The sequence below is a fragment of the Mytilus californianus genome, unplaced genomic scaffold (assembly GCF_021869535.1).
Source record: "Mytilus californianus isolate M0D057914Y unplaced genomic scaffold, xbMytCali1.0.p SCAF_3, whole genome shotgun sequence".
Taxonomy (NCBI): Eukaryota; Metazoa; Mollusca; class Bivalvia; order Mytilida; family Mytilidae; genus Mytilus; species Mytilus californianus.
In genome coordinates this window covers 36,109,952-36,137,638 of record NW_026262679.1, presented here as the reverse complement: position 1 = coordinate 36,137,638, position 27,687 = coordinate 36,109,952, and the positions used below count along the sequence as shown (strand labels likewise).

At 32.0% G+C, this 27,687-nt stretch overlaps 1 protein-coding gene across 9 annotated transcripts in view; it reads left to right on the top strand.

The window, feature by feature from the left end:
- The window catches only part of LOC127734454 (amyloid-beta A4 precursor protein-binding family A member 2-like), a 97,700-nt gene that overhangs the window by 31,706 nt on the left and 38,307 nt on the right, over positions 1 to 27,687 (top strand). For all 9 annotated transcript variants that reach the window (XM_052244337.1, XM_052244336.1, XM_052244333.1 and 6 more), the window contains 2 exons: positions 5,568 to 5,654; positions 15,975 to 16,139. In XM_052244337.1, the coding sequence (XP_052100297.1) occupies positions 5,568 to 5,654; positions 15,975 to 16,139 (252 nt within the window). The remainder of the gene's footprint in view (positions 1 to 5,567; positions 5,655 to 15,974; positions 16,140 to 27,687) is intronic.

Sequence of the window (27,687 nt, the reverse complement as noted above, 5' to 3'; positions counted from 1 at the left end):
TACAAATTTCAAGGCATTTGAAATTTAATGAATATCAGTCAGTCTTAATACTTATTTATATATTCATAAATTGAGGTAAGTATTGCCATTAAAGAATTTCTAGTTTCTGAATATAATTTTTTGTTTTGATGTATTTTATATAAATGTAATGAATTAGTTTAATGCATGGTAAAAATTGACACATTAAGTGAACCATTATGTGTTAGGCTACATTTAGTTCTGTGCTGTTTTAATTACAGATGCTTGGCACTCTGCATTTTGGGTCAAAATTTCAGGTACTTTATGATTTCATCATACATGTTGTTAATTATATCATCACAGTTTTGTTTTTCATCATACATGTTGTTCTATTTATTACTATTAGTATTTTTGGGGATATTTTTTACAGAATCTACAGTAAGGGAACTGGAGAAGCCTTACACACTAATTATGCAAATTACACTCTATAGAAATCAAATGATATTCAGTATCACAATATGACATCACAAGATTTCACAGTTCGAGTCAAGTAATTTGTCTAGTAGTTTGCTAGAAAAAAATTATCTGCAAAATTGAGAGACACACTTTCCTTCATTATGGCAATCTGTGTTTACTATGAAAAATTAAACCACTAGAGGAAAATAAATTAAAAAAAAACCTTTTCATCCTCTTTGTGGATAGCATTTACCACATGTTAAACTTGCAAGTTCAATACTCAATTTTTAAAAACAAAATATTTCATGATTTTGTATACCTGTACATTAAGTTGTCAAATTCGTATTTCTAGACTGTAGTTAGATTTTTCTCTCACAAGTTTGTACAGCATTTTCTCTAGTATTTTTTCTAGGAACATTATAGTTTGTAGTTTTCTTTATAAACACGTCAATGAGTTCCTTGGATAAACACGTCAATGAGTTCCTTGTAGTACTCTTATCAAGGAGTTCCTTGTAGTACTCTTATCAAGGAGTTCCTTGTAGTACTCTTATCAAGGAGTTCCTTGTAGTACTCTTATCAAGGAGTTCCTTGTAGTACTTTTATCAAGGAGTTCCTTGTAGTACTCTTATCAAGGAGTTCCTTGTAGTACTCTTATCAAGGAGTTCCTTGTAGTACTCTTATCAAGGAGTTCCTTGTAGTACTCTTATCAATGAGTTCCTTGTAGTACTCTTATCAAGGAGTTCCTTGTAGTACTCTTAAACTCTCTTTGAACAGAAAACTGTTCAGGTATTTCTATAGAGTCTTCAATGTCCTCTTGTGATGAGTAAATACTTTTTAGTTAGTATACTTTCTTTTCAAAATATACTCCAGTAAGGAAAAAACAAACTTACTGCAAATGTTTTTTTATGAAATTTATCTCATTGATGTTTTGCTTATGTATTTTTGGTTTTTTTATTTAATAATTTTGCTTTTGAAGTACACATATATATTATATAATAATGTTGTCCTTATATATCTGTTTCTTATGGTGTTGTTTAGGACCACAGTGAAAAACTGCATTTTTATGGATTTTCAGTATTTTATTACATTAGGTATAGCTGAATATGTGTACATTAAAACAGGTCATCTCAAATCATGTCATAATTTTTTGGGAAGATAATTTCTTTTTTGTCTTGTATTTTTGGTTTTCCATGACAGAAGTTTGGCAACATTAATTCTCATGTGGTAGTTTATTTGTATTTAATGGCAGTCCTATGAACCTTTATGACTTGCACTATATTTTAAAATGAATAACAAGTATGAATATGTACTGAAATGTTCTTTAACTAATGTGAAAAATAAAAGATACTGTTTAAAATATTGATTATATCATCAAAGTATATGTCAGGAACTATTTTCTTGGTTTTCTGTGTAAAGTGTATACATTGTCTAGCATTGCTCAATATATATAATTCATAAAAATGTGTCGAACAATTCCTCAACAAATATTTCTGTCACATTTTCTCAGGTACTACTTCATATTTTGTCAGCAGCTTGACAGTGATGAGTTGTATTGTGTGAGCATGTTTTGGTTCTGTTGGACACCTACTTCCTATTTTGTCAGCAGCTTGACAGTGATGAGTTGTATTGTGTGAGCATGTTTTGGTTCTGTTGGACACCTACTTCCTATTTGCCGATACTTTGATTTTTTTTTAATTTGTTGAATTAAGGTGGTTATCAACACCTTGACTAATATTAATTTGGCTCATTTAATTTTCATAAAATTTTGACAAAACGTTTACTCTGACCCTTTGACAAAAATATAAAAATTTCAAAAAATTTGAACCAACCATTTTATCAGAAAAATTTCATTGGTTATATAGCAGTTTGACAAACACTGATTTTGATCATTGAGAAGCTTAATATTTCCTTAACAATACAACGTATTTAAAACGTTTAGCTGATTTTTACAGAGTTATCTCCCTGTAGTGTTAGGTACCACCTTAACTTAAATATTTTGGTCACACATTTCTCCAGTACTATTGAACAGAATAACTTAATATTTGGTCAACAGCTTGGCAGTGATGAGTTGTAAGATTTGAGTGCTTTTTGGATCTGTCAGACACAAACTTCCTATTTTCTGAAACTTAGAATTTTGTATGTGGTATGCCTAGCACTACAATGTGTGCATTTTTGTTGGAATTATTGCCCGTGGACAGATTAGATATGTGCATCGGAGCGGGACTTTAGAAACACTGTTATTAGTCCCCTACCGACGAAGTCAAAGGGGACTTTAGGTTTGCACTCCGTCGGAGTCCGTCCGTCTGTCCATCCGTCAGTCCGGCAAATCAGCTTTCCACTTTTTTTCTTCGTTCTTGAAGATATTGATTTGATATTTGGTATATAGTTTTATCATGACAAGTTATAGATCAAGTTCGAATTTTGTTCCGGTCTGATGATTTAGTCCAGAGTTATGGACCATAACTCTGGACCATATCTAATGTTGGAGTACTATGTTAAACCATATTTCTGTACAAAGGGAGAACACTCATTTTTTAAAAGACATTCTTTGTTAAATTATTTGAAGAATTTTTTGACAGGTTTGTTTGTTATTTAGCATAAACTAATTTTCTGAATGCTATATATATAAAAAAAAAATTATGAAGAGAAATCCTTTAATTAGATAATAATCTATTTTTATTAATGTATATATTTCAATGCATTACATTGTGTAGATAACAGTTGTTGACATTATATAGATAAGTTACAAATCTATATTAGTTTGTGACAAATGAAAGAAAAATTATTTGGAACTATTAATTATATCTGATTATAATTTGAAAATAGATATACACTGTATTACATCATATCTAATTTTAGAGAACTATTAATCATTTCTAATGTTTTTTTCATCATGCTTATAAGATATTGATTGATAATTGGTATATAGTTTTATCATGACAAGTTACAGATCAAGTTCAAATTTTTGTTTCGGTCTAATAATTTTGTGCAGAGTTATGGTCCTTGGACTTGAAAAATTCACTCATATAATCAGTTTTCCACACTGTTTTTAGTCATGCTTGAAGATATTGACATGATATTTACTTTTTGTTTACACCATGACAAGTTATAGAACAAGTTAGCATTTTGTTCCAGTATAATGAATTTTTACCCGATAGGGGACTATGTATTGCCATGCAATACTCTCAGAATGATTGTTTTATCATGTTTTAAATCCTTGTGAACATTTATGTCAGTGCCAAACTTCTACTCTTAAATTTTTTAGCATATGGCATAATAATTTATTAACCAAAATGTGTATATTATTATTTGTGAAAATGCAAAACATAATGTGTGATAAACTTTTAAAAAAGTATCATGTTTTTTTACTATAAGTATGAAATGAAATTCTTCTAAAGCTTGGATTAAGGTTTTGAATAGGATCAACTCCAGTTTGTCACTTCAGTGCCATCATCTGTGTAAGCGAAAATGTTATGTTACGTAGCTATATCGATAGGTTTACTTGAATATATTTCTTTTGATCTTGCAAATGATAAAGATGCTGAAATTTTTGAATTTTAGACTCAAACCTGTTATGGATATTTTTATGCCTCATCTGCAGTAATATGTGTTCCACTCTGTATATCCTGTCTGTCCATCCTTTAGTCTGTCTATTAGTTTGTTGGTCCATTCAGTATCAGGTTAAAATTTCAGTTTAATGTACATGTGGTCACATCAACTTAAAATTTAGTACACATGTCCATTATGATATGGACTTTTCAAGATATATGACTGATATTTGTACAGGCAAGTTTTTGCCAGATTCTAAATCAAATGTTACATGTAGGATTTCAACCTTCCTTGGATATATGGTCACATATAATGAGAGGACAAACCTTTTCAAATTTCTGTTCACTATGTTCAGGGTTAAGATCATTGTTACTTGACTGCAATTTGTGATGAAAACTGGTTTCCAGATGCTAAATCAAATACTTCAAATGTTATTGCAACCTTTCTTAGATATGTGGTCACATATATTGAGAGGAAGACCCTATTCATTTTTAACGTCACTGTGTATAAGATCAAGTTCAAAGTTACTAGAAATAGAAGGAAATTTGTGCAGAAAAGTGGTTTCATGATTGGAACAGTTCCTGGATATATATGGCCACATAAAATAAGAAGAAAAATCATAATAGAAAAAAATCTTACTTTGAAGTAAAAAAAAAAACAAACTATGCCATCAGATTGGGGGCATGGTATATATGAGCTTGATTGCTGAAGGTTCTTGTAAAGTAATTGACATTTTTTGGATCCATACCAGCAAGATAAAACAAAAATGTACTTTGAAGACATAATCTTTCAATCAGTTTAATTGAGGTCTGGAGCTGGCATGTCAGTAACTGGTAGTAGTCCTTTGTTAATTTATGTATCATTGTCATTTTGCTTAGTTTCTTCTGTTACCTGTTCTGACATGGACTTGGACTTGTTTTAAACTGAGTTTTACTGTGCGTATTGCTGTGTGTTTGTTTATTCTACATTGGCTAGAGGTATAGGGGAGGGTTGAGATCTCGCAAAACATGTTTAACCCCGCCGCTTTTTTGCGCCTGTCCCAAGTCGGGACCCTCTGGCCTTTGTTAGTCTTGTATGTTTTTTTTTAAATTTTAGTTCATTTATATGTTTTGGATTTTAGTGTGACGTCCATTTTCACAGAACTAGTACACATTTTTGTTTAGGGGCCAGCTGAAGCCTGCCTCCGGGTGAGGGATTGTCTTGCTGTGTTGAAGACCCATTGGTGGCCTTGGGCTGTTTTCTGCTCTTTGGTTGGGTTGTTGTCTCTTTGACTCATTTCCCACTTCCATTCTCAATCTTATTTGACATATTGAGGAATTCGAATGTTACCATGTGGTCACAACATAAATAGAATGCTATCGATGATGTTTATTTGGTAAAACTTAATTATACCCTGCTCTTATTGAGAGGTATTTATATACCAGTTTACCTCAGTCCATCTGTTTGTGTGTAATTCTGCCTGCCAGTCCCATGAAAATTTAATCACACATTTCTCATGAAAAATATCAGAGCTTCCTTAAAAAATTCTGCAATTGTCATTCATCTTAAATCTGGACTTATTTATGAAAATTTCTAAGCTGGGATTTTTGTTATCTTTTTTACAGGCCCCAGAAGGTGAGAATCAACCTAGTACTGCTGTTGACCTGTTTGTCTCTACAGAAAAGATTATGGTCCTTAATACAGATTTACAGGTAAAGGACAACTCTATTTCTATGCTTTTTCATTGAAAAGTCATATTGATTAAAGTTCTGATCATATCTAAAGTTATTTGTTTTCCCTTTTTCAGTAAGTTTTATAGTGTTAATGTAGAAAGACTGCAACTTAATCAATATTTTTTGTTTGTTTGCTCATTCAGTTAAGATTCTGTAAAGAGCTTTTTGTTAAAAACGACACAAAATTTCTCAGACAATTATGCATGTCTAAGGTTTAGTTACTTAAATCAAGCTGTTTGAAATTACATGTATTGTGAAAATTTGTAACAAATTCTGTTTCAAGTAAGGGACAACCATTGAAATATTAAGTAAAGAGAAGATAACATATTGTTGTTAATTTAAATAAGAAGATGTGGTATGAGTGCCAATGAGACAACTCTCCATCCAAGTCACAATGTATTAAAAGTAAACAATTATAGGTCAAAGCACTTCAACACGGAGCCTTGACTCACACCGAACAGCAAGCTATAAAGGGCCCCAAAATGACTAGTGTAAAACAATTCAAACAGGAAAACCAACGGTCTAATCTATATAAAAAACGAGAGACGTATTATTTGTATTAATTTATCATAGTTTGTTTTGATTAATAAAAGGTAGTGCAGGGCAACAAAAAATGCTTGAACTTTTTCATACTTTTGAAAAAATGTAGTTTATATAATGATGTTTTCAAAAATGTTATAGAAAGTATAGGTCACTGAGCATGTTTTTGATGTAAAGGTTGTAAAAAACAGACATATTTATAATTTTTGTAAGGATTAAACAGCATTATCATGTGAAAAGAAAGAAAACTAAATGACAGAAATTTGAAATCCAATATGAAAAGGAAGCCCTCTTAAAATGCTTTCAGAAAATTAAAAGAAAAAAGTGGGTCACCATTTCTTTTTTACTTGCTATAATACAAAATAGAAAAAAATACTGTATATTTCTTTATGAAATTAAATTATCTGAGTTATCTCCCCTTATTTATATAATAATAAGGAGATGTGGTATGATTCCCACTAAGACCACTATCCCCCAGAGTTCAAATGATGAAGATAAAAACAATTATAGGTCACCATACAGCCTTCAACAATGAGAAAAACCCATACTGTATATTCAGCTATAATTCCTATAAAAGGACTGGACAAGAAAAATGTGAAACAATTCAAACGAGAATACTGTATACAATACATTTTACGAAAAAAACAAAATGGTGACATGAACCTTTTTGTAGCTCACCTGGCCCGAAGGGCCAAGTGAGCTTTTCTCATCACTTGGCGTCCGGCGTCCGGCGTCGTCGTTAACTTTTTACATTTTGAACTTCTTCTAGAGAACCACTGAATGGAATGAAACCAAACATGGCATGAATGTTCCTTATGAGGTGCTGACCAAGTGTTGTTACTTTGTAGCGGATCCATCATCCAAGATGGCCGCCAGCGGGGGACTTAGTTTAACATAGGACCCTATGGGAAATACATACAAATGTCTGCTTTTAGAGAACCACTGAATGGAATGAAACCAAACATGGCATGAATGTTTCTTATGAGGTGCTGACCGAGTGTTGTTACTTTGAAGCTGATCTATAATCCAAGATGGCCGCCACGGGGGACTTAGTTTAACATAGGTCCCTATGGGAAATACATACAAATGTCTTCTTTTAGAGAACCACTGAATGGAATGAAACCAAACATGGCATGAATGTTCCTTATGAGGTGCTGACCAAGTGTTGTTACTTTGTAGCGGATCCATCATCCAAGATGGCCGCCAGCGGGGGACTTAGTTTAACATAGGACCCTATGGGAAATACATACAAATGTCTGCTTTTAGAGAACCACTGAATGGAATGAAACCAAACATGGCATGAATGTTTCTTATGAGGTGCTGACCGAGTGTTGTTACTTTGAAGCTGATCTATAATCCAAGATGGCCGCCACGGGGGACTTAGTTTAACATAGCACCCTATGGGAAATACATACAAATGTCTTCTTTTAGAGAACCACTGAATGGAATGAAACCAAACATGGCATGAATGTTCCTTATGAGGTGCTGACCAAGTGTTGTTACTTTGAAGCCGATCCATAATCCAAGATGGCCGCCAGCGGGGGACTTAGTTTAACATGGGACCCTATGGGAAATACATACAAACGTCTTCTTTTAGAGAACCACTGAATGGAATGAAACCAAACATGGCAAGAATGTTCCTTATGAGGTGCTGACCAAGTGTTGTTACTTTGAAGCTGATCCATCATCCAAGATGGCTGCCAGTGGGGGACTTAGTTTAAAATAGGAGCCTATGGGAAATACATACAAATGTCTTCTTTTAGAGAACCACTGAATGCAATGAAACCAAACATGGCATTAATGTTCCTTATGAGGTACTGACCAAGTGTTGTTACTATGAAGCCAATCCATAATCTAAGATGGCCTCCAGTGGAGGACATAGTTTAACATAGGACCCTATGAGAAATACATACAAATGTTTTCTTTTAGAGAACCATTGAATGGAATGAAACCAAACATGGCATGCATGTTCCTTTTGAGGTGCTGACCAAGTGTTGTTACTTTGAAGCTGATCCTTCATCCATGATGGCTGCCAGATGGGGACAATGTTTAACAAAGGACCCTATGGACAATACATACAAATGTCTTCTTTTAGAGAACCACATACTGAATGGATTGAAACCAAACATGGCATGAATGTGCCTTATGAGGTGCTGACCAAGTGTTGTTACTTTGAAGCCGATCCATAATCCAAGATGGCCGCCAGCGGGGGGACTTAGTTTAACATGGGACCCTATGGGAAATACATACAAACGTCTTCTTTTAGAGAACCACTGAATGGAATGAAACCAAACATGGCAAGAATGTTCCTTATGAGGTGCTGACCAAGTGTTGTTACTTTGAAGCTGATCCATCATCCAAGATGGCCGCCAGTGGGGGACTTAGTTTAAAATAGGAGCCTATGGGAAATACATACAAATGTCTTCTTTTAGAGAACCACTGAATGCAATGAAACCAAACATGGCATTAATGTTCCTTATGAGGTACTGACCAAGTGTTGTTACTATGAAGCCGATCCATAATCTAAGATGGCCTCCAGTGGAGGACATAGTTTAACATAGGACCCTATGAGAAATACATACAAATGTTTTCTTTTAGAGAACCATTGAATGGAATGAAACCAAACATGGCATGCATGTTCCTTTTGAGGTGCTGACCAAGTGTTGTTACTTTGAAGCTGATCCTTCATCCATGATGGCTGCCAGATGGGGACAATGTTTAACAAAGGACCCTATGGACAATACATACAAATGTCTTCTTTTAGAGAACCACATACTGAATGGATTGAAACCAAACATGGCATGAATGTGCCTCATGAGTTGCTGACTAAGTTTTGTTACTGTAAATTCAGAAATTATTGCGATGTTTTTATTATTGCGAAAAATGCGACAGGGTTATAATCGCAATAATTTAAACTCGCATTTTGAAATTTTTTATATGAATTAAACAGGATTTTTCTCAATATCGCAAAAATTTAAATAGCATTTTAGTCTAAAATGACAAAATCGCAGTAATAAATGCACGCAATAATTTCTGAATTTACAGTACTTTGAAGCTGATCCTTCATCCATGATGGCCGCCAATGGGGGGACTTCCTTTAACATAAGACCCTATGGGAAATACATACAAATGCTTCTTCTAGAGGTGCACTGAATGGAATGAAACCAAAACATGGCATAAATGTTTCTTATGAGGTGCTGATTAAGTGTTGCTACTTTGTTGCCGATTTACTGTTCAAGATGGCCACCAGGATTTTTTTTTTATAAAATTACAGGACCAATATTAAACCAAATTTGGCCTCACTCATAATTAGGGTATCTGTTATGATTTTAATCTATTTTTACATGATTTCCAAAACCAAAGTAGAATCAGGTGAGCGACACAGGCTCTTGAGAGCCTCTAGTTTAAGCTTTTTTTTGAATGTTTGAATCAATAAAAAAGTTTTCTGTATGTGTAAAAAAATGCATAATAAAAAGTAAAATTACATAAATATCATCATGGAAATGTAAAGTTTTAAAGGATGATTTTTTTTTAAGCCATTTTCATGTTTTCTGCTTTAATCTTAAAAACTGAAAATTGATAGGGAGAAACTTTTAACATGCATGTCATCATTTGTAACATATAAAGAACTGAAATGGTTTGTCACATATTGATGTGATATGAATTTCAGATTTCCCTCTACTCAATGAAAGGTAGGTCATTTCTTCTCCTCATCCTAAAGTTGCTTGAGTCCTGATTAGCCTGTGTAAACTGAACATTTATGAAATCCAAACAGGAGGTTAAGTGAGTAACGGGTTCTGTTCAGACAGATTTGATTGAAATCGATTAAAATTGTTGAGATGTTTGGTAGATTCCACAGGCACTTGTCTCGGAAAATATTTTCATATATACTTTAATATAATGTTATATTAAGGTATATATGTGGGAAAAATTAAGAGACAAGTGCCTGTGGTGGATTCTCATTAGACAAGATTACTTGATCAAGCAATATTTAATGGGCTATTACATGAACAAACACAAATTTTATCAAATTAATTTACAAGAACATGTTAAAATGATACAACTTTAATATTAGATTAGAAACTAAATAGGATTGGAAGCAATTGGTTTCAGCAATTATTTAGGTTGTGTAGAGTTTTGTTTACCCCACAAAATAAGAAGCATTGAAAACATTAACCCTAAAAGACTTACATATTTTCAAATTCAGCATTAAATGTAGGGAAAATAAAAACAATTTCCCTTCGATATAGACATTTAATGATTATCTTATAGAGAGAAAAATATTATCTTAAACTGCCTGACCATGAAAGTTTTTTTCTTTGTGATAATGAATGGTGACATTTTCACCTAGGGATAGTATTTTGATGGGAAAAAAAACTGAATATTAATATCATAAACAAGTTTTCCCTAAGGGATACAGCTATTATAAAATATTATCAGAAAGTTGATAATGTGCTGTCAGTATGTAAATCATAATCATGGTTTTTAATGAACAAAAGACATTGTCTACTTTTAGAATCTATAGGTTCTGTTTGATTTTACTATTATCATTAAAAAAAAAAATTTCAATTTTATATTGCCTTACGTGTTTGTGTTGACGATTAAGATGTAGATAATGTTTTACAAGCTAAGGATTTTAATCATGCTTTAAATTTTACTTGTGAGCAAATTTTTTGTCATGTATTATGCTTTACAGTTTTCTATTGAGTGCTAATTATGTGTCTTGACTCCATGTCAATGTCATCTCAAGAAGGTCAGAGTTATGGATGCTATGACCATGCTTTTTGTCTCACCTTGACGGAGTCAAAAAGCGAGACATAGGTATGCTGTTTCCGCGGCGGCAGCATCAACAATGTATTAGTTTGTGATTAGGTCTAGTCCATGGTGAACCACTAGTGGAAGGTCAATGATATTTGGTATGCAGTTGTATTAGCATTGGCACATATCATTACCATGGAGATTATTTGGCCCCACCCCCTCAGTCAGGGTCTATTGACTTTGAAACTTTTCATAGTTTACATGTATTAGTTTGTGATTAGGTCAATTTATGGGGAACCACTAGTGGTAGGTCAATGATATTTGGTATGCAATTGTATAAGCATTGGCATATCTCATTTCCATGGAGATTATTTGGCCCCGCCCCCTCAGTCATGGTCTATTTACTTTGAAACTTTTGCTTATTTTACATGTATTAGTTTGTGATTAGATCAGTTTAAGATGAACTGCTAATGTTAAGTCAATGATATTTGGTATGCAAATTTATTGGCATTTGCAAGTATCGTTTCCATGGAGATTATATAGCCCCACCCCTGATCATGGTTCATTGACTTTGAAACTTTTACATAGTTTACAAGTTAATGTTTGTGTTTAGGTTTGTTTAAAGGGAACGACTTATAATAAGTCAATGGTATTTGGTATGCAGTTGTATTAGCATTGGCACATCTCATTCCATGGAGATTGTTTAGCCATGTACCTTCAGTCATGGTTCATCGACTTTGAATATTTGCATAACTTACATGTTAAAGTATTGCTATTTTAATTTCAACATGTGCATTATCAAAATTACAAAAAGGCGAGATATATCTCTGTGATAACAGTTTATTTTGAATTGTTTCACATTTTGTCAATTTGACTTATTATATCTATTTTACAGTATGGGTTTTGCTCATTTTGAAGGTCTTACAGTGCTCCATAGATATTTACAGCCTCGTCCTTTGGTCTCTTGTGGATAGTGGTCCCATTAGAATCATACCACATTTCCTTATTTATTATTATAAAAATGACAGGTTGCACCTCATATGTATTACATTTCCAGGGGAAACACAGTCAAATGCAAATACCCTAATTTCTTGTCCTCTATCACCTTTGTACCAGGGTAGTATATGCTGAGGGCTCACAAGGCTGTCAGTTTTTTGCTGACCTTGCCTTAATTTTTATGCTCTAGTAAACAGGTGATTATTTTTAAATTAAGGTGTGTTTATCAGTAGTTGTGCAGGATAGATCAATACTATATAACTTTGTGGTTTTAATTTTATTGCAGTTTTTATACGACCGCAAAAAATTTTTGCGGTTGTATATTGGTATGACGTTGGCGTTGTCGTCTTTGTGTCGTCGTCGTCCGAAGACGCATTGGTTTTCGCACTCTAACTTTAGTTTAAGTGAATGGATCTCTTTGAAATTTTACCATAAGGTTAAATACCACAAAAGGAAGGTTGGGATTGATTTTGGGGGTTATGGTACCAACAGTTAAGGAATTAGGGGCCAAAAAGGGGCCAAAAATAAGCATTTTCTAGTTTCCAGACAATAACTGTGGAATGGTGTATGGATCTCTCTGAAATTATACTACAAGTTTCCATACCACAAAGGGATGGTTAGGATTTGCTTTGGGGGGTTATGGCTCAAACCGTTTAGGAATTAGGGGCAAAAAAGGGGGAAAAACAAGGTTGTCCTGGTTAATGGACAAATACTTTAGTTCAAAACATAATTTAAAGCAGTGTAAGGGAGATAAATTAAATACATCATTGAAATTACCTCCCTTACACTGCTTTTGAATTATGTATAAAGTAATGGTTAATGAACAATTAAGATAATTTAAAACAGTGTAAGGGAGGTAATCCAAATACAACGTTACTTCCCTTACACATGCATATTTATAAAGGAAGACCAGTAAAAATATCTGTATCTTATATCTATATGTTGCATCTTTTTTTTTAACAAAAAAAATCCATATGAAAGATCTGACACTATATTTTAAATTCTATTATAAAAAAGATTAAGTTAGCACTATGGTAAATTTAAATAGGTAATTATGGTTGCAAACTCCATTGGAAATTTGAATTGAGATAATGACCATATGTTGAGGGAAAGAATATTTTGGGGGAAAAAAGGAAAAAGGGGGGGGGGGCTAAAAAGAAATTGTGGGGGGTCAATTTTTTCTCATTTTAGATTTCAGAAATTAAAAAGAATTATTCTTCAAATATTTTTTTTTTTTTCAAATTTCAAATATTGAAAAATTTCAAGAAGTAATCTTTAATTGCACAGTATGGCGCATTAGATTTGTAAAATCTTTGACCACATTTATTTACTTGTTATGCCGAATCTAACCGTGTATTTAGATTTTTAATTTTGGGTCCAGTTTTCAAATTGGTCTACATTAAGGTCCAAAGCGTCCAAAATTAAACTTTGTTTGATTTTAACAAAAATTGAATATATGGGGTTCTTTGATATGCTGAATCTAAACATGTATTTAGATTTTTGATTTTTGGCCCAGTTTTCAAGTTGGTCCAAATTGGGGTCCAAAATTTAACTTTGTTTGATTTCAACAAAAATTGAATATATGGGGTTCTTTGATATGATGAATCTAACCATGTATTTAGATTTTTTATTTGTGGACCCCGCTATCAAATTGGTTCATATTGAGGTCAAAAGGGTCCAAAATTAAACTTCGTTTGATTTCATCAAAAATTGAATTATTGGGGTTCTTTAATATGCCAAATCTAACCATGTATTTAGATTTTTAATTTTGGGTCCTGTTTTTTTAAATTGGTCTACATTAAGGTCCAAAGGGTCCAAAATTAAACTTAGTTTGATTTTAACAAAAATTGAATTCTTGGGGTTCTTTGATATGCTGAATCTAAACATGTGTTTAGATTTTTTATTATGGGCCCAGTTTTCAAGTTGGTCCAAGTTGATGTCCAAAATTAAACTTTGTTTGATTTCAACAAAAATTGAATTCTTGGGGTTCTTTGATATGCTGAATCTAAACATGTGTTTAGATTTTTGATTATGGGCCCAGTTTTCAAGTTTGTCCAAGTTGGGGTCCAAAATTAAACTTTTTTTTATTTCAACAAAAATTGAATATATGGGGTTCTTTGATATGCTGAATCTAACCATGTATTTAGATTTTTTATTTGTGGGCCCCGCTATCAAATTAGTTCATATTGAGGTCAAAAGGGTCCAAAATTAAACTTTGAATTCATCAAAAATTGAATTATTGGGGTTCTTTGATATTCCAAATCTAACCATGTATTTTAATTTTGGGTCCCGTTTTTTAAATTGGTCTACATTAAGGTCCAAAGGGACCAAAATTAAACTTAGTTTGATTTTAACAAAAATTGAATTCTTGGGGTTCTTTGATATGCTGAATGTGTTTAGATTTTTGATTATGGACCCAATTTTCAAGTTTGTCCAAGTTGGGATCCAAAATTAAACTTTTTTTGATTTCAACAAAAATTGAATATATGGGGTTCTTTGGTATGCTGAATCTAACCATGTATTTAGATTTTTTATTTGTGGGCCCCGCTATCAAATTGGTTCATATTGAGGTCAAAAGGGTCCAAAATTAAACTTTGTTTGATTTCATCAAAAATTTTAATTATTGGGGTTCTTTGATATTCCAAATCTAACCGTGTATTTAGATTTTTAATTTTGGGTCCTGTTTTTTAAATTGGTCTACATTAAGGTCCAAAGGGTCCAAAATTAAACTTAGTTTGATTTTAACAAAAATTGAATTCTTGGGGTTCTTTGATATGCTGAATCTAACCATGTATTTTGATTTTGGACAATGGACCATAATAGGTAAATTAAAAAAATTCAAGTTCTTAGACCACATTCCTTCTGTGTCAGAAACCTATGCTGTGTCAAATATTTAATCACAATCCAAATTCAGAGCTGTATCAAGCTTGAATGTTGTGTCCATACTTGCCCCAACTGTTCAGGGTTCGACCTCTGCGGTCGTATATAGCTGCTGAGCCCAGCGAAGCATTTTATTTTCTTTAAACTTCTTGTGAAATTTCCTGTTTGTTTGTTTTCAATCAGATTTGTTATAACCCTTACACTTTCATCATTTTTATACGACAGCAAAAATTTTTGCGGTCGTATATTGGTATGACGTTGGCGTCACAAGGTTTATAACCACAAAAGGAAGGTTGGGATTGATTTTGGGGGTTATGGTCCTAACAGTTTAGGAATTGGGGGCCAAAAAGGGGCCCAAATAAGCATTTTTCTAGTTTCCAGACAATAACTTGCGGAAAGGTGTATGGATCTCTCTGAAAAAAACAGTGTAAGGGAGGTAATCCAAAAACAAAATTGTACAATGTTGTACAATGTTGGATTACCTTCCTTACACTGCTTTTAAATTATCTATTTAAGACTTTTATGATGTATTTAAATTGGTAATTATGGTTGCAAACGCCATTGGAAATTTGAATTGAGATTATGACCATATCTTGAGGGAAAGAATTTTTTTTTGGGAAAGGGGGGGGGGGGGGGGGGAGGGGGGTAAAAAAGAAATTGTGGGGGGCAATTTTTTTTTTTATTTCAGATTTCAGAAATTAAAAAGAATCCAAATTCAGACCAGTATCAAGCGTGAATATTGTGTCTATTTTCGTCTCAACTGTTCAGGGTTGGACCTCTGCGGTCGTATCCAGCTGCGCTCAGCGAAGCATTTTATTTTATCTGAGTATATGAACTAAAGCTTGCTTACTGAATGTTCTTTAATTGTCAACCAATGTAAATGGATTTTTTTCATTTCTTGACGACAGCATTCTGAGTGTGGCCATAGATATTGCATAACTTTAACAATATCCTAGTAATAATGGAAATGGGCAAAGGGCCTAATAATAGTACTTTAACATGGAACATAGAATCATTCTTCTATGTCTACAGTTGCATTTCAGTGTTAATGTGTGGATATATTGAGGCTGTATCATGTTTCTTTCATAGAGCCCTTTATTACAATTGTCTTGTTATCTATTGTAGGAGATAATGATGGACCATGCTTTACGAACTATATCTTATATAGCCGATATAGGGGACATATTAGTAATAATGGCAAGACGAAGGATACTGTCAAGTCCTGGAGAAGATTCTTTACGGAAAAAAAAACAGGCCAAAATTTTGTGCCATGTATTTGAATCAGATGAGGTATGCTTTTATAAATTTAAAGTCAATGTTGTTATTGTCACATTCAGAACTTGATCGTGTTATAAAGAATATGTCCTTATTACTGAGTCAGTTAATTGACTCTACATCACCATTCCCAATTATCTGATCAGACAGAGTTCTGAATTAATGGCATATAGTCCAATCATATATGTGTAAATTTGCAGAACATATAAAATACCATTTCAATTTATTTGTAGACGTTTTCATGTATCAAGTAAAAATGTACATAAGCTATGCAAAGAAAAAGGCTGTACAAGGAGTTTGTTATCAAACTCTTGCCAGAAGTTCATAAATTTATGACCAAGGTTGTAACAAAATGAGTTGGATATAAAATAAAGTGTCAGTAGATAACCCAAACCATATGTTTTTTTTATTATCGCTTAACTTGTATTCTAATTAATAGATGTCATAATAAAGTTTAACCTCTTTTCTGTATTACAAAAAGATACAAATGACAAGTGAACTATGCAGATGAAACAATTTATCAATAAAAAATATTGACTGGACATTCTTGGTAGACATAAATGAAAAATTGATGACTACAAATTATTGCTAAAGCTATAATTGTGTTGACTTGTTATTAACTAACACTAGATTCATTGATTTGTAATTAGCTTCACACTCGAAATGCTTAGGTGATGCAGATTGGTGGTAAAACACTCAGATGATGCAGAATGATGTTAAAACATTTAGATCATGCAGATTGATGATGAAATAATACCTGATTGGTCAATTAGTCTTAGTATAAACATTTTGATTGGTCAGTAGTTACTTGACTTCTATAAACGTCAGATGATCACTGTCTAATACTGAAGATTAGTCTGGGATCATAAATCATCTTTAGGATGAAGGGTCATTGTAAAATAATCCAGCTTTGTACTATTCAGTTATTAGTCCCCTACCGACGAAGTCGAAGGGGACATTAGGTTTGCACTTCGTCTGTCTGTCTGTCTGTCTGTCTGTCCATCCATCAGTCCCGCAAATCAGTTTTCCGCACTTTTTTTTGTGATGCTTGAAGATATTGATTTTATAATTGGTATATAGTTTTATCGTAACAAGTTACACACCAAGTTCAAATTTTGTTCCAGTCTGATGGTTTTGTGCAGAGTTATGGTCCTTGGATTTATAAAATTCACTCAAATAATTAGTTTTCCACACTTTTTTTTCGTCATGCTTGAAGACATTGATTTGATAATGGGTATGTAGTTTTATCATCATCATGACAAGTTACAGATCAAGTACGAATTTTGTTCCGGTCTGATGATTTTGTGCAGAGTTATGGTCCTTGGACTTAGAAAATTCACTTAAATAATCAGTTTTCCTCACATTTTCTTTCGTCATGCTTGAAGATATTGATTTGATAATTGGTATATAGTTTAATCATGACAAGTTACAGATTGAGTTAGAATTTTGTTCCGGTCTGATGATTTTGTGCAGAGTTATGGTGTTTGGACTTAGAAAATTTACTCAAATAATCAGTTTTCCTCACTTTTTTTTGTCACTTGAAGATATGGATTTGATAATTGGTGTATAGTTTTATCGTAACAAGTTACACACCAAGTTCAAATTTTGTTCCAGTCTGATGGTTTTGTGCAGAGTTATGGTCCTTGGATTTATAAAATTCACTCAAATAATTAGTTTTCCACACTTTTTTTTCGTCATGCTTGAAGACATTGATTTGATAATGGGTATATAGTTTTATCATCATCATGACAAGTTACAGATCAAGTACGAATTTTGTTCCGGTCTGATGATTTTGTGCAGAGTTATGGTCCTTGGACTTAGAAAATTCACTTAAATAATCAGTTTTCCTCACATTTTCTTTCGTCATGCTTGAAGATATTGATTTGATAATTGGTATATAGTTTAATCATGACAAGTTACAGATTGAGTTAGAATTTTGTTCCGGTCTGATGATTTTGTGCAGAGTTATGGGTGTTTGGACTTAGAAAATTTACTCAAATAATCAGTTTTCCTCACTTTTTTTTGTCACTTGAAGATATGGATTTGATAATTGGTGTATAGTTTTATTATGACAAGTTACAGATCAAGTTTGAATTTCCGTTCTGATGATTTTGTGCAGAGGTATGGTCCTTGGACTTAGAAAATTCACTTAAATAATAAGTTTTCCACACTTTTTTTACGTCATGCTTGAATATATTGACTTAATGTTTGTTATAAAGTTTACACCATGACAAGTTATAGATCAAGTTAGCATATTGTTCCAGTACAATGAACTTTTAACCGGTAGGGGACTATGTATTGCAATGCAATACTCTCAGAATGCTTGTTCTCATTTGCTTTTTATTTAGCTTCCATTACCCACTGGTTCAAGTGAGCTTTTCTCATCACTTGGCGTCTACCCTTCATTTCCCATGGTCTTCCTTTAACTTTTACAAAAATCTTTTCCTAAATGAAACTTCTAGGCCAACGTGAACAAATTATGCCACAGTATGTGATTCTGTCTGCCAACCAATACAATGGACATGGCTAACAAAAAAAACATAGGGATAAAATGCAAGTTATGTCTATTATCTTGAAAACCGCTATAGAGAAAATCTGACGGATGGGGCAGAGACTTTCAGAAAATTGAGATCCACCTACTGTCAGTTTACACCATGACTATCAGACAACTTTTTTTTAGGATTTATTGTCCTTACACAGCGAATTGGCAAAAAAGAAATTCGTTCCAGGGAAAACCCTGGTAATCATAAACATTTATTACAGAAATTTTAACATGGCTTACTGATGATTGATAATTAATAAATGATGATATTCAATGAAAAGAATATAGAAGTTATCACTTGGAATTAGTTTTCCATTGCTCATTTTTCACTAACAGAATCTTCTCCTTACAAATCACTGGCCTTTTGATAGTTTTTTTTCTGAATTACAATGTTCAATATCTATATGCATGGCCTCTTCTAAATTCTTATCTATAAGAGATCAATCCAGACTAAGATGTAAAAAAGACTATTTTGGAAATGATAAACACTCCTTCCCCAAAATGCATTTCATGATAGCTCTCTTGGAGGGCAGATCTAGATGTTTTGATGTTTCTATCTTCAGTATAAGAAAATTGGAAGGGAAATATATGCATGGCCTTGAAGTATTGTTAGGAGTATAGTCTGTCCCTGTCTGTCAGATTGTTTCTAAATTTGATATATTAAAGCAATATCTGTTCTTTGAAATCAAAGTTGATTGTTCATTGACATTTTGCTGGTCAGTACATGGAGTGGTATAATAAATGATTGTAGTGACAGATAATTTAAGGTTCACATGATAGATATATATCGACATTTTGTGATAAATACAGGTTGTAGAAACAGCTCTCAACAAAGTGATTGCAACAAAAGTCAGTATATAAAAGTACGGTAGATGTCACTTAGCTTGATGTGAAACATGACTCACCACATATCACGTTTTTGTCTTCTTAACAAAAAAGTAGAAACTGCATTTGGATTGTTTTTATTGTTGACTTTCTAAGTGTTTCACTAATTCAAGACTAAATTATTTATGCCTTGAAAAGTTGAATAGTCATAAATTGTATTTGTTTTATTGCTGGCAGTTTGTTGATTTTCAAGTTTCTTTAGTCTTGAAATTTAAACAACAAAGTTGTGGGGTTTTTTTTAATGATGGTTTGAATTCAAATAAAAAACAAAAAAGTAAAAAGATTTACTCTTCCAAAGAGAAAATAACCAAAAGCTTACACAAAGGAGACTTGTACTCTTTATCATTCTTTGGCTATTATTGTTGTCTATGAGGGTGTGGATGGGGTTTATGGAATAGAGAGTTATGGGTAAAAAGTGCAAAATAAACGAAAAAAATATGAAGAATAGAGTAAATTTGGCCCAAATAAATAAAGAATAGAGAATAATGGGGTGCTGAAATATAAATGATAGAGAATAATTAGCAAAAAATAAATAGAATTGAGAAATGTGGCCTAAAAATTTTAAGAATACATGTACAAAAATGAAGGACCCTCGTCTATGAGATGAATTTTACAGCTTCCTGTTTCTTTTTGAATCTGTAGATGTTTTGTAATAGTTATAGTACTGGATGAATAATCAGTCTGTCCATGATAACATGTTGAGAAGGGGACATCTGAAGAGAAAATATTACTTTCTAAGAAGAATGTTAAGACGTAGAATGTTTTAGCAATTGCATTTCCAAGACAATTATTGTGGTGGTGAGGAGGGGTGTGATTTTTACAGTGCTTTGACTATCTGGTGACCAGATGATAGAATAGCATTGTCAATTTAAGCAAATGAATATCATTTGCATCTTTTGTTTGGTCTGCAAACTTGAGATTAATATTTGAACAACATTTAAATTATATCCTGATATCACAATATGAACCATGTTGTTGGAAAGGTGTATTGTTTCTAGCCCTTATTATTGAAAATTAATTTCTCTTTTAAACTTTGGTATTTTTTTTACAAGTTTGCAGCTACTTTTTTTTTGTTTTATTAATTTTTATACGAATGTTCTTACCATGCCATATTGAGGACAGAATTTCTTATGACCTTTAACAATTTATCTTTAATTAGAATGCCAGTTTTAGGTTAGAAGCCTCAATAATTTGTAACAATTAGACATCATTGACTGTCACCTTCCCTTCAATGTCATTCTACTTAGAATGAACTATTACACTTTACTCACCTAGGAACCATCTTTATAAATTAGGTATAACAGTTATTAATCAGTGACAATCTCTCTTCCCATAGCGATCATACAACATGTCAAAATTTGGATTCATTGACAGCAGCAATATGATTTAGCAGACACATCTTACAAACTCGCATACTTATATTTATAGCAATAATAATCTAATGAGACTGAAATATGAAATTCAATAAAACTGGCTGGACGATTATATGACAATGTTTTAGTTAATTGGACTTGTCATCCAATAGTTAGCAGTGCTGTAACAATGTTAATTATATTTCCTTATTGGAACATCCTCAGAGGAGACTAAAATGCCAGTTCCCATTATAGAAAATGTCATTCGTGTAATTGTTTGCCACATCATAAAAATCATGTAGAACACAAATTTGTCAGTTAAAATAATTAACTAAAGTAATTTATCAAGTAAAAGATTTTGAAGAATCCATTTTATCCTGAAGAAAGGTACAACATGTGCACATTTTGTCTTGCCTTGTAAAAAGCCAATCTTATGCATGCTGTTTCCAGCTGCAGCGTCGACAATGTATACGTTTGTGATAAGTTTAATTTTTGGTGAACAACTATTGTTTGTTGAATCAAATTTGGTATGTAGTTGTATTAGCATTGGCACATCTCATTTCCATGGAGATTCTTTGGTCCTGCCCTCTGTCACATACCTGTCAACTAACCCTGATCCTGCGGATGTGACCCGAGATTTTCACAATTCTGAGGGGTCACCCGGAACACCCGCCCGGTGACCAAATAACCCAGGATTTCGGAAAATAACCTGTTTTCACCCTGATTCCTAAGCCTTCAGACTGATTAGATATAAACTGATTTCTTTAAAATACCGGCAAATTCGTAATTCTTCCTGGACAAGAAGTTCAACTAGCTGTGTAAACTCAGCTCAAGTGACCCATTTCAGTGCATGGCTTCACTTGACAGCTTTGGTGTCAAACACACTGTTAATTAACACCAATTACCTTAGCTTTAAGTCGTAAATAATTTGTGTATTTCAAAGTTGTTTTTAAAACAATTTGAGTTACTTCCCCTTTTTTGTCAATTCACAATATACTCCTTAAACTTATGTTTTTTTTTGTAAAAAGATTAAATCTTAAATGAATTGAATGCAAAAACATATCAGAATAATACTTTTACTTATTGTTCTACCTCAGATCAATTAAAAAATAAAAATTTTGAAAATTACTTTTTTCATCTATACCTCCTTTAATTGTTTAACTTTATTTTATCATACTCTAATATCAACCTCTGATATGTTTCACTGTTTAAAAGCTGCACAAATGTATGCAAAGAAAACACAAATCGGCACATTGTATGACATGGACTGAATATGAACAGGAATAAAGTTAATGTAACACAAATCTATCAATGGCCTCCTAGTGCAATGAAATAATAAAATGTACAATTTTAAATTACTTAACCATGTGGACATGTTTTGGAAACTTTGATATAAATTATAAGAAAAATGTCCCCTAAATACTGAAATTCAGCTCGAAAAAGTTTGTACGCGTTATGACCTGAGATTTCATTCTTCTATGCAGGTCATCACCTGCATTTCCATTGTCATAGGTTGACAGGTATGCTGTCATGCTCTATAGACTTTGAAACTATTTCTTAGTTTAAATGTACTTGTTTGTGATTAAGTCTGTGTAAGGGGAACCACTAGTGGTAGATTCAATATTTGGTATGCAGATGTATTTGCATTGGCACATCTCATTTCCATGGATATTATTTGGCTCCACCCCCTCGATCATGGTGTTTTGACTTTAAATGTTTTGCATAGTTTACATGTTAAAATTTGTGATTAGATCAGTTTTAGATGAATCACTAATGTTAAGTCAATGATGTTTGGTACACAGTTGTATTAGCATTTGCAAGTCTGATTTCCATGGAGATTATATGGACATGCCCCTCATCATGGTTCATTGACTGTGAAACTTTTGCATAGTTTACAAGTTTAAGTTTGTGTTTAGGTTTAGTTTTAAGGGAACCACATATGATAAGTCAATGGTATTTGGTATCCATTCTCATTTCTAGTTTAATAAGCATTGGCATTTCTAATTTTTCAATGAAGGTTATTTGGCCCTGCACTTTCAGTCATAATTCATTGACCTTAAATGTTTTCCATGTTTAAATATTTCCATTGAAATTTCAACATTAGCATTATACTATCAAAATTACAAAAAAGTCAAACATATTTCTGTGTCAACAGTTTATTTACTGGCATACGGTTTGTAAATTCTGAAAGCTGTTATAGTAGTGTTGAGCAACAATGATGGAAAACCCAAAAAGTTGGGATTTTTTTTGCCCTGCCTACAATAGTAGGGGGACATCATGTTTTCTGGTTTGTGTGGCTGTCCTTTAGTCTGTTTGTCACATATCAGGTTATAGTTTGGGTTAAAGACAAATCCTTCTATTTAGAATAGTATCATCTTTAAATTATATTTTCACTTTAGCCTAAGTTAAAGCTTTACAAGAAAAAGCCAATAAAAAAAATGGTGTCACCGACTTTGTTTTCCATTTATAACTCAATTTGTTTTCACAGAATTTGAAAATCAGGAATTTTAGTTATTAACAGTGTAATATTTTATATAAAATCTGAATTAAAATAAAATTGTTTCTAATGGGTTAATATTTTACAATATACATTGATCTTAAGGGTATATGCAAGCAACATTTCAAAAAGCATACTTCAGCAACTCATTAAAAATTACTGCTTAAAACACTCAAGCATTTGTACAGATCATGATCAGCTGATGATCACACCATAGTTAATCAGGTAATAGTACCAAAGACAAAATATAGATGATCCAGTTGTACTGGATAAGGAAACTACTTTAAAATGCTATTTTTAAGAAAAATACTTTTAATGCAAATATTTTTCATTATGATAAGGTCAAAGAATAATATATACATCTTCAAATAAGTAAATACATACAGTTTGTTTTCCTTATTTGATTATTTCATACACCTTGTTTTCAAAGTTTGGAATATCTACTATTGTATCTTGAATGCATTGAAATAGAATTCACTTTGTTTTGATTCCTTGTATTTGATTAATTCTTACATGTGATAAGAAGAATAAATTTTCAAGCCTTATACAGACTGCAAGTCCCTCATGAATTTTTGCGTTTGATTTTATTGTAATGGTAATTTCTGTTTTTCATGCCTGTAACCACAAGTCTATTAAAATCCTTGACAAGTTTTAATGAATTTTCAGAATTAAGTATTCCTTAGTTCTCTTCTTTAGATATTTCTTTCAAGTTGCCTGTAATTAATGAGTTCATTTCTGTATATATTTGAAGCTAGTGTTTACGGAATAGCTGAGAAAGCAGATCAACAAATAGTTTATTCTGAAAATTCATTAAAGCTTGACAAGGACCTTTATCAATGTTGTCGTAAGCATCTGTGGTTTTAAAGGATATATTTTAATATGAAATCGTCATATGTCATTGCTAAGACACTTGATAAATTGTCCTATCTTAAAATATCTCAGGACTCTTTCTTTATAAACTTTTACATAGCATTGAGTGTTAATTATAGCAGCAGTAAAGGCTGCATTTGACTTAAGTTCAGACTTCCATTAATGTCTATTCTAAAGTTGAGGTGGTACAAACTATAATTATGTATTTAAGAATCTATGACATCACAATAAATGTAGTTGTGATGTCATGGAAAATCCATCTCAATGTGTTTTCTGGACAAATACATAGTTTTTGGTCAATTTCCAATTATTGGAACTGAAGTGCATGCAAGTACCAAGTAAATGATATACAAAGGTGCTTGTCTATATACTTGATGGTTATTTTTCCCTCATAAATATGTGTAAAAATATGAACTTTTTTTTTTCCTTTTTTGATGAAAAATTATGTTATCCTTCACCTGCCGACTCATGAATATTCATATGTCTGAAAGACTTTACAGTATTAACTTTACAGAAACATGTACTTAAAACATTTTTTTTAGTTATAATAATAATCACATCATTTTATAATGTCATTTTTAAAGTCAAATTAGGCCTCTTTGCATGTATTATTCATTGTTTTCTTCAGTGCTTCTCTGTTTTCCAGCAAATTCATTGGTGCTGGTTTGATTGACTATATATATAATAAGGTTTTACATAGCAGTCTAAAAGGAAATCAAGTATGCAGTCATGACATCCACTGAAATCTTGATTCTTCCTGTAATAATGAAGAAATATTAGTATATTAATAGATTATTTTGATAAAAACATATGTCTGAGACATGTTTTATCCAGATCTTTTATATAGAGCCATTTATAATGATAATGGTGCATACAGAGTGTGTCTAGCTGGCAGACTAATTGTAACACATACACCAGGAATGGAAAATAAAAAAACTTGAAAGAAGAATTAATTGAGACGGAATAGCAAAAGCATTTCACATAGGACAAAATCATTGGCCATTTCAAAATTCTACCAAAGGTTGATAATTTTTACCTGACATGTTTTTGAATTTGATAGATACATAATGTAGAAATTTGGGTGCTTTACTTTATAGACTTTGAAACAAAAGACATTTTGATAAAAGTTTGGACTATAGTTTCCAATTAATATTAATATTATATGGAAAAAAAAAAAACTCATAAATGGTCAGAGAAGTATCTTTCAAATGACTTAATATTTAAATACCTCAATACAAGTTCAAGATGGCCCCTACCAATTTTATTGGAATTACTATTTCTGCTTCCTATATGTAAATAACAAAGGATATTTATGAATTCCTACTTTATTCCTGTACTACTTTTTCCCCTATTAAATAGTATTTCTGCAATCTTTTAAAAACAATTTTGACTTATGTCTAGGTGAGTAACAAAACTTTGAATTTCTTCATGTTGCATATACTCAACAGTTATATAGCAGCTTGTTACATCGCTTTGTTTTTGACCTTGGTAATTTAGAGTTGTATTCATTTCCTACTCTGTAATGTTTATTTCCGATACTGTTAAGTATTAATCTCATCATTGCCGTCATATTAGAAAAGGCGATTTGATTATAGCTTCTTGTATGTTGTTTTCTCATAAATGTGACATACAAACAATCAAATAATCAATTTTATAACCGGATTAACTTAAAAACTTGTTTTAATTTCCCAACTTGCATTGATTTTTTGATTACCTGTGTGTCTCGTAAAAAAATATTTCCAGTTAGATAATTGTCTATACCAACTGTCCAATTATATATGACAGCTACTAAAATGACTTTTGTCAAGAAAAACCCTCTACCTTAATTATGATTGTAATTTTTGCAGCTAGTAGATAAGTACCAGTTTATCTATTTCATTTACCAAAAGGAATTGAGTTTTATATTCTGTGCATCAATACTATTTGTTACTAATGATAAATCAAGCAAATAAACCACACAAGGTTACTTTTAAGCAACAAGATCCGAAGATGGTTTTGTATCATTATATTGCTGATTGCTCAGGTTGCTAGTGTAACATTTATGAAAAAAAAAATGAACATCATTTAAGTAAAAATAAGTTGAAAATTAGATGTTGAATTCAAGATTGAAAATTAATTGCCAGAGAAAGAATTTACTTAGTTCAGAAGAAATTCAGACTTAAATATAAATGTTTAATTGAATATTTTGCTAAGTTGGAAAGCCATGCGTGTTTAGCATTGAGTAGTTCATTAATCATACTAGGCTTACATTATTATTGAAAGACTTCCTGAGAAATTAACAAGTTCGTAACTAGTCTGTTGTAAAATAAAAATGTTCAAAATTAATTTTGTATGTCAGTGAACTCAGCTTGTTACGAATGGAATAAATTTCTTAGTGCCGCATAGGATTATTCCACTTTTTAATAATTAATGATCGGCTATGATTGGACAATAGGATTAGTATCTGTTAAAGTGGACTTGGTTAATTTATAGTTATATATGAATATTTATGCCTTTCAAAGATACTCAGAAGAAAAGATATGACTTTTGCAATAATTTTATATCTTGAAGAAGTTCAGTATTTTCATATTGAAAATGAAGATATAAATTTTACAAATTGAGTGGCAAAAACATTTGCAAACATGGACTGTCAGGTACAGTTATTGAGATGATTAATCTATGAGAAAACTAAATGTAAATGAAAAATTAGATTTATAAGGAATTAAAATGTTTACTATTGGAGGGTATTTTCGAATGCCAAATTATCAAACGACTAAATATGAACCTGTGGAACTTATTCTGGAAACACAGAAAGAGGTAAGACATTTGGTTATAATAAAAGGCATTATTTTTAAATCAGTTTTTTAAGTGTTGATTTTTTTCATAAAGCTGCTTAAAATTTGTATTATATGGAAAATAAATATCAATATCTAAAGAAGGAGATGTGGTATGATTGCCAATGAGACAACTATCCACCAAAGTTCAAAAGAAATGGATGTAAGCATTTATAGGCGATCATACGGACTTCAACAATGAGAAAAACCCATACCGATAGTCGGCTATAAAAGGCCCTGACATGAAAAATATGAAACAATCAAAAAAGAAAACTATCGGCCTAATTTATAACAAAACAATTTACAGAAAATAAATATGACAGACATGAACCAACGATCACCACTAGACTACAGGCTCCCACTACTATAAAGCTGCTGAAAATTTGTGTTAAATGAAAAATGAATTTCAATATTTGTTTTATTTTGTTTTGTCAATAAAAGTAATTTTTCGTTTTTTTACACTACTGCTTTGCTGGAATGTTACAGTTTTCATAACAACTACAATCATAGATATGCAATATTTGTTACCATGAAAGCTTTATCCAGGTGAACTATATACTGATGCATTTTTAGACCCATCGCTTATACTTATGGTGTGTCTTCT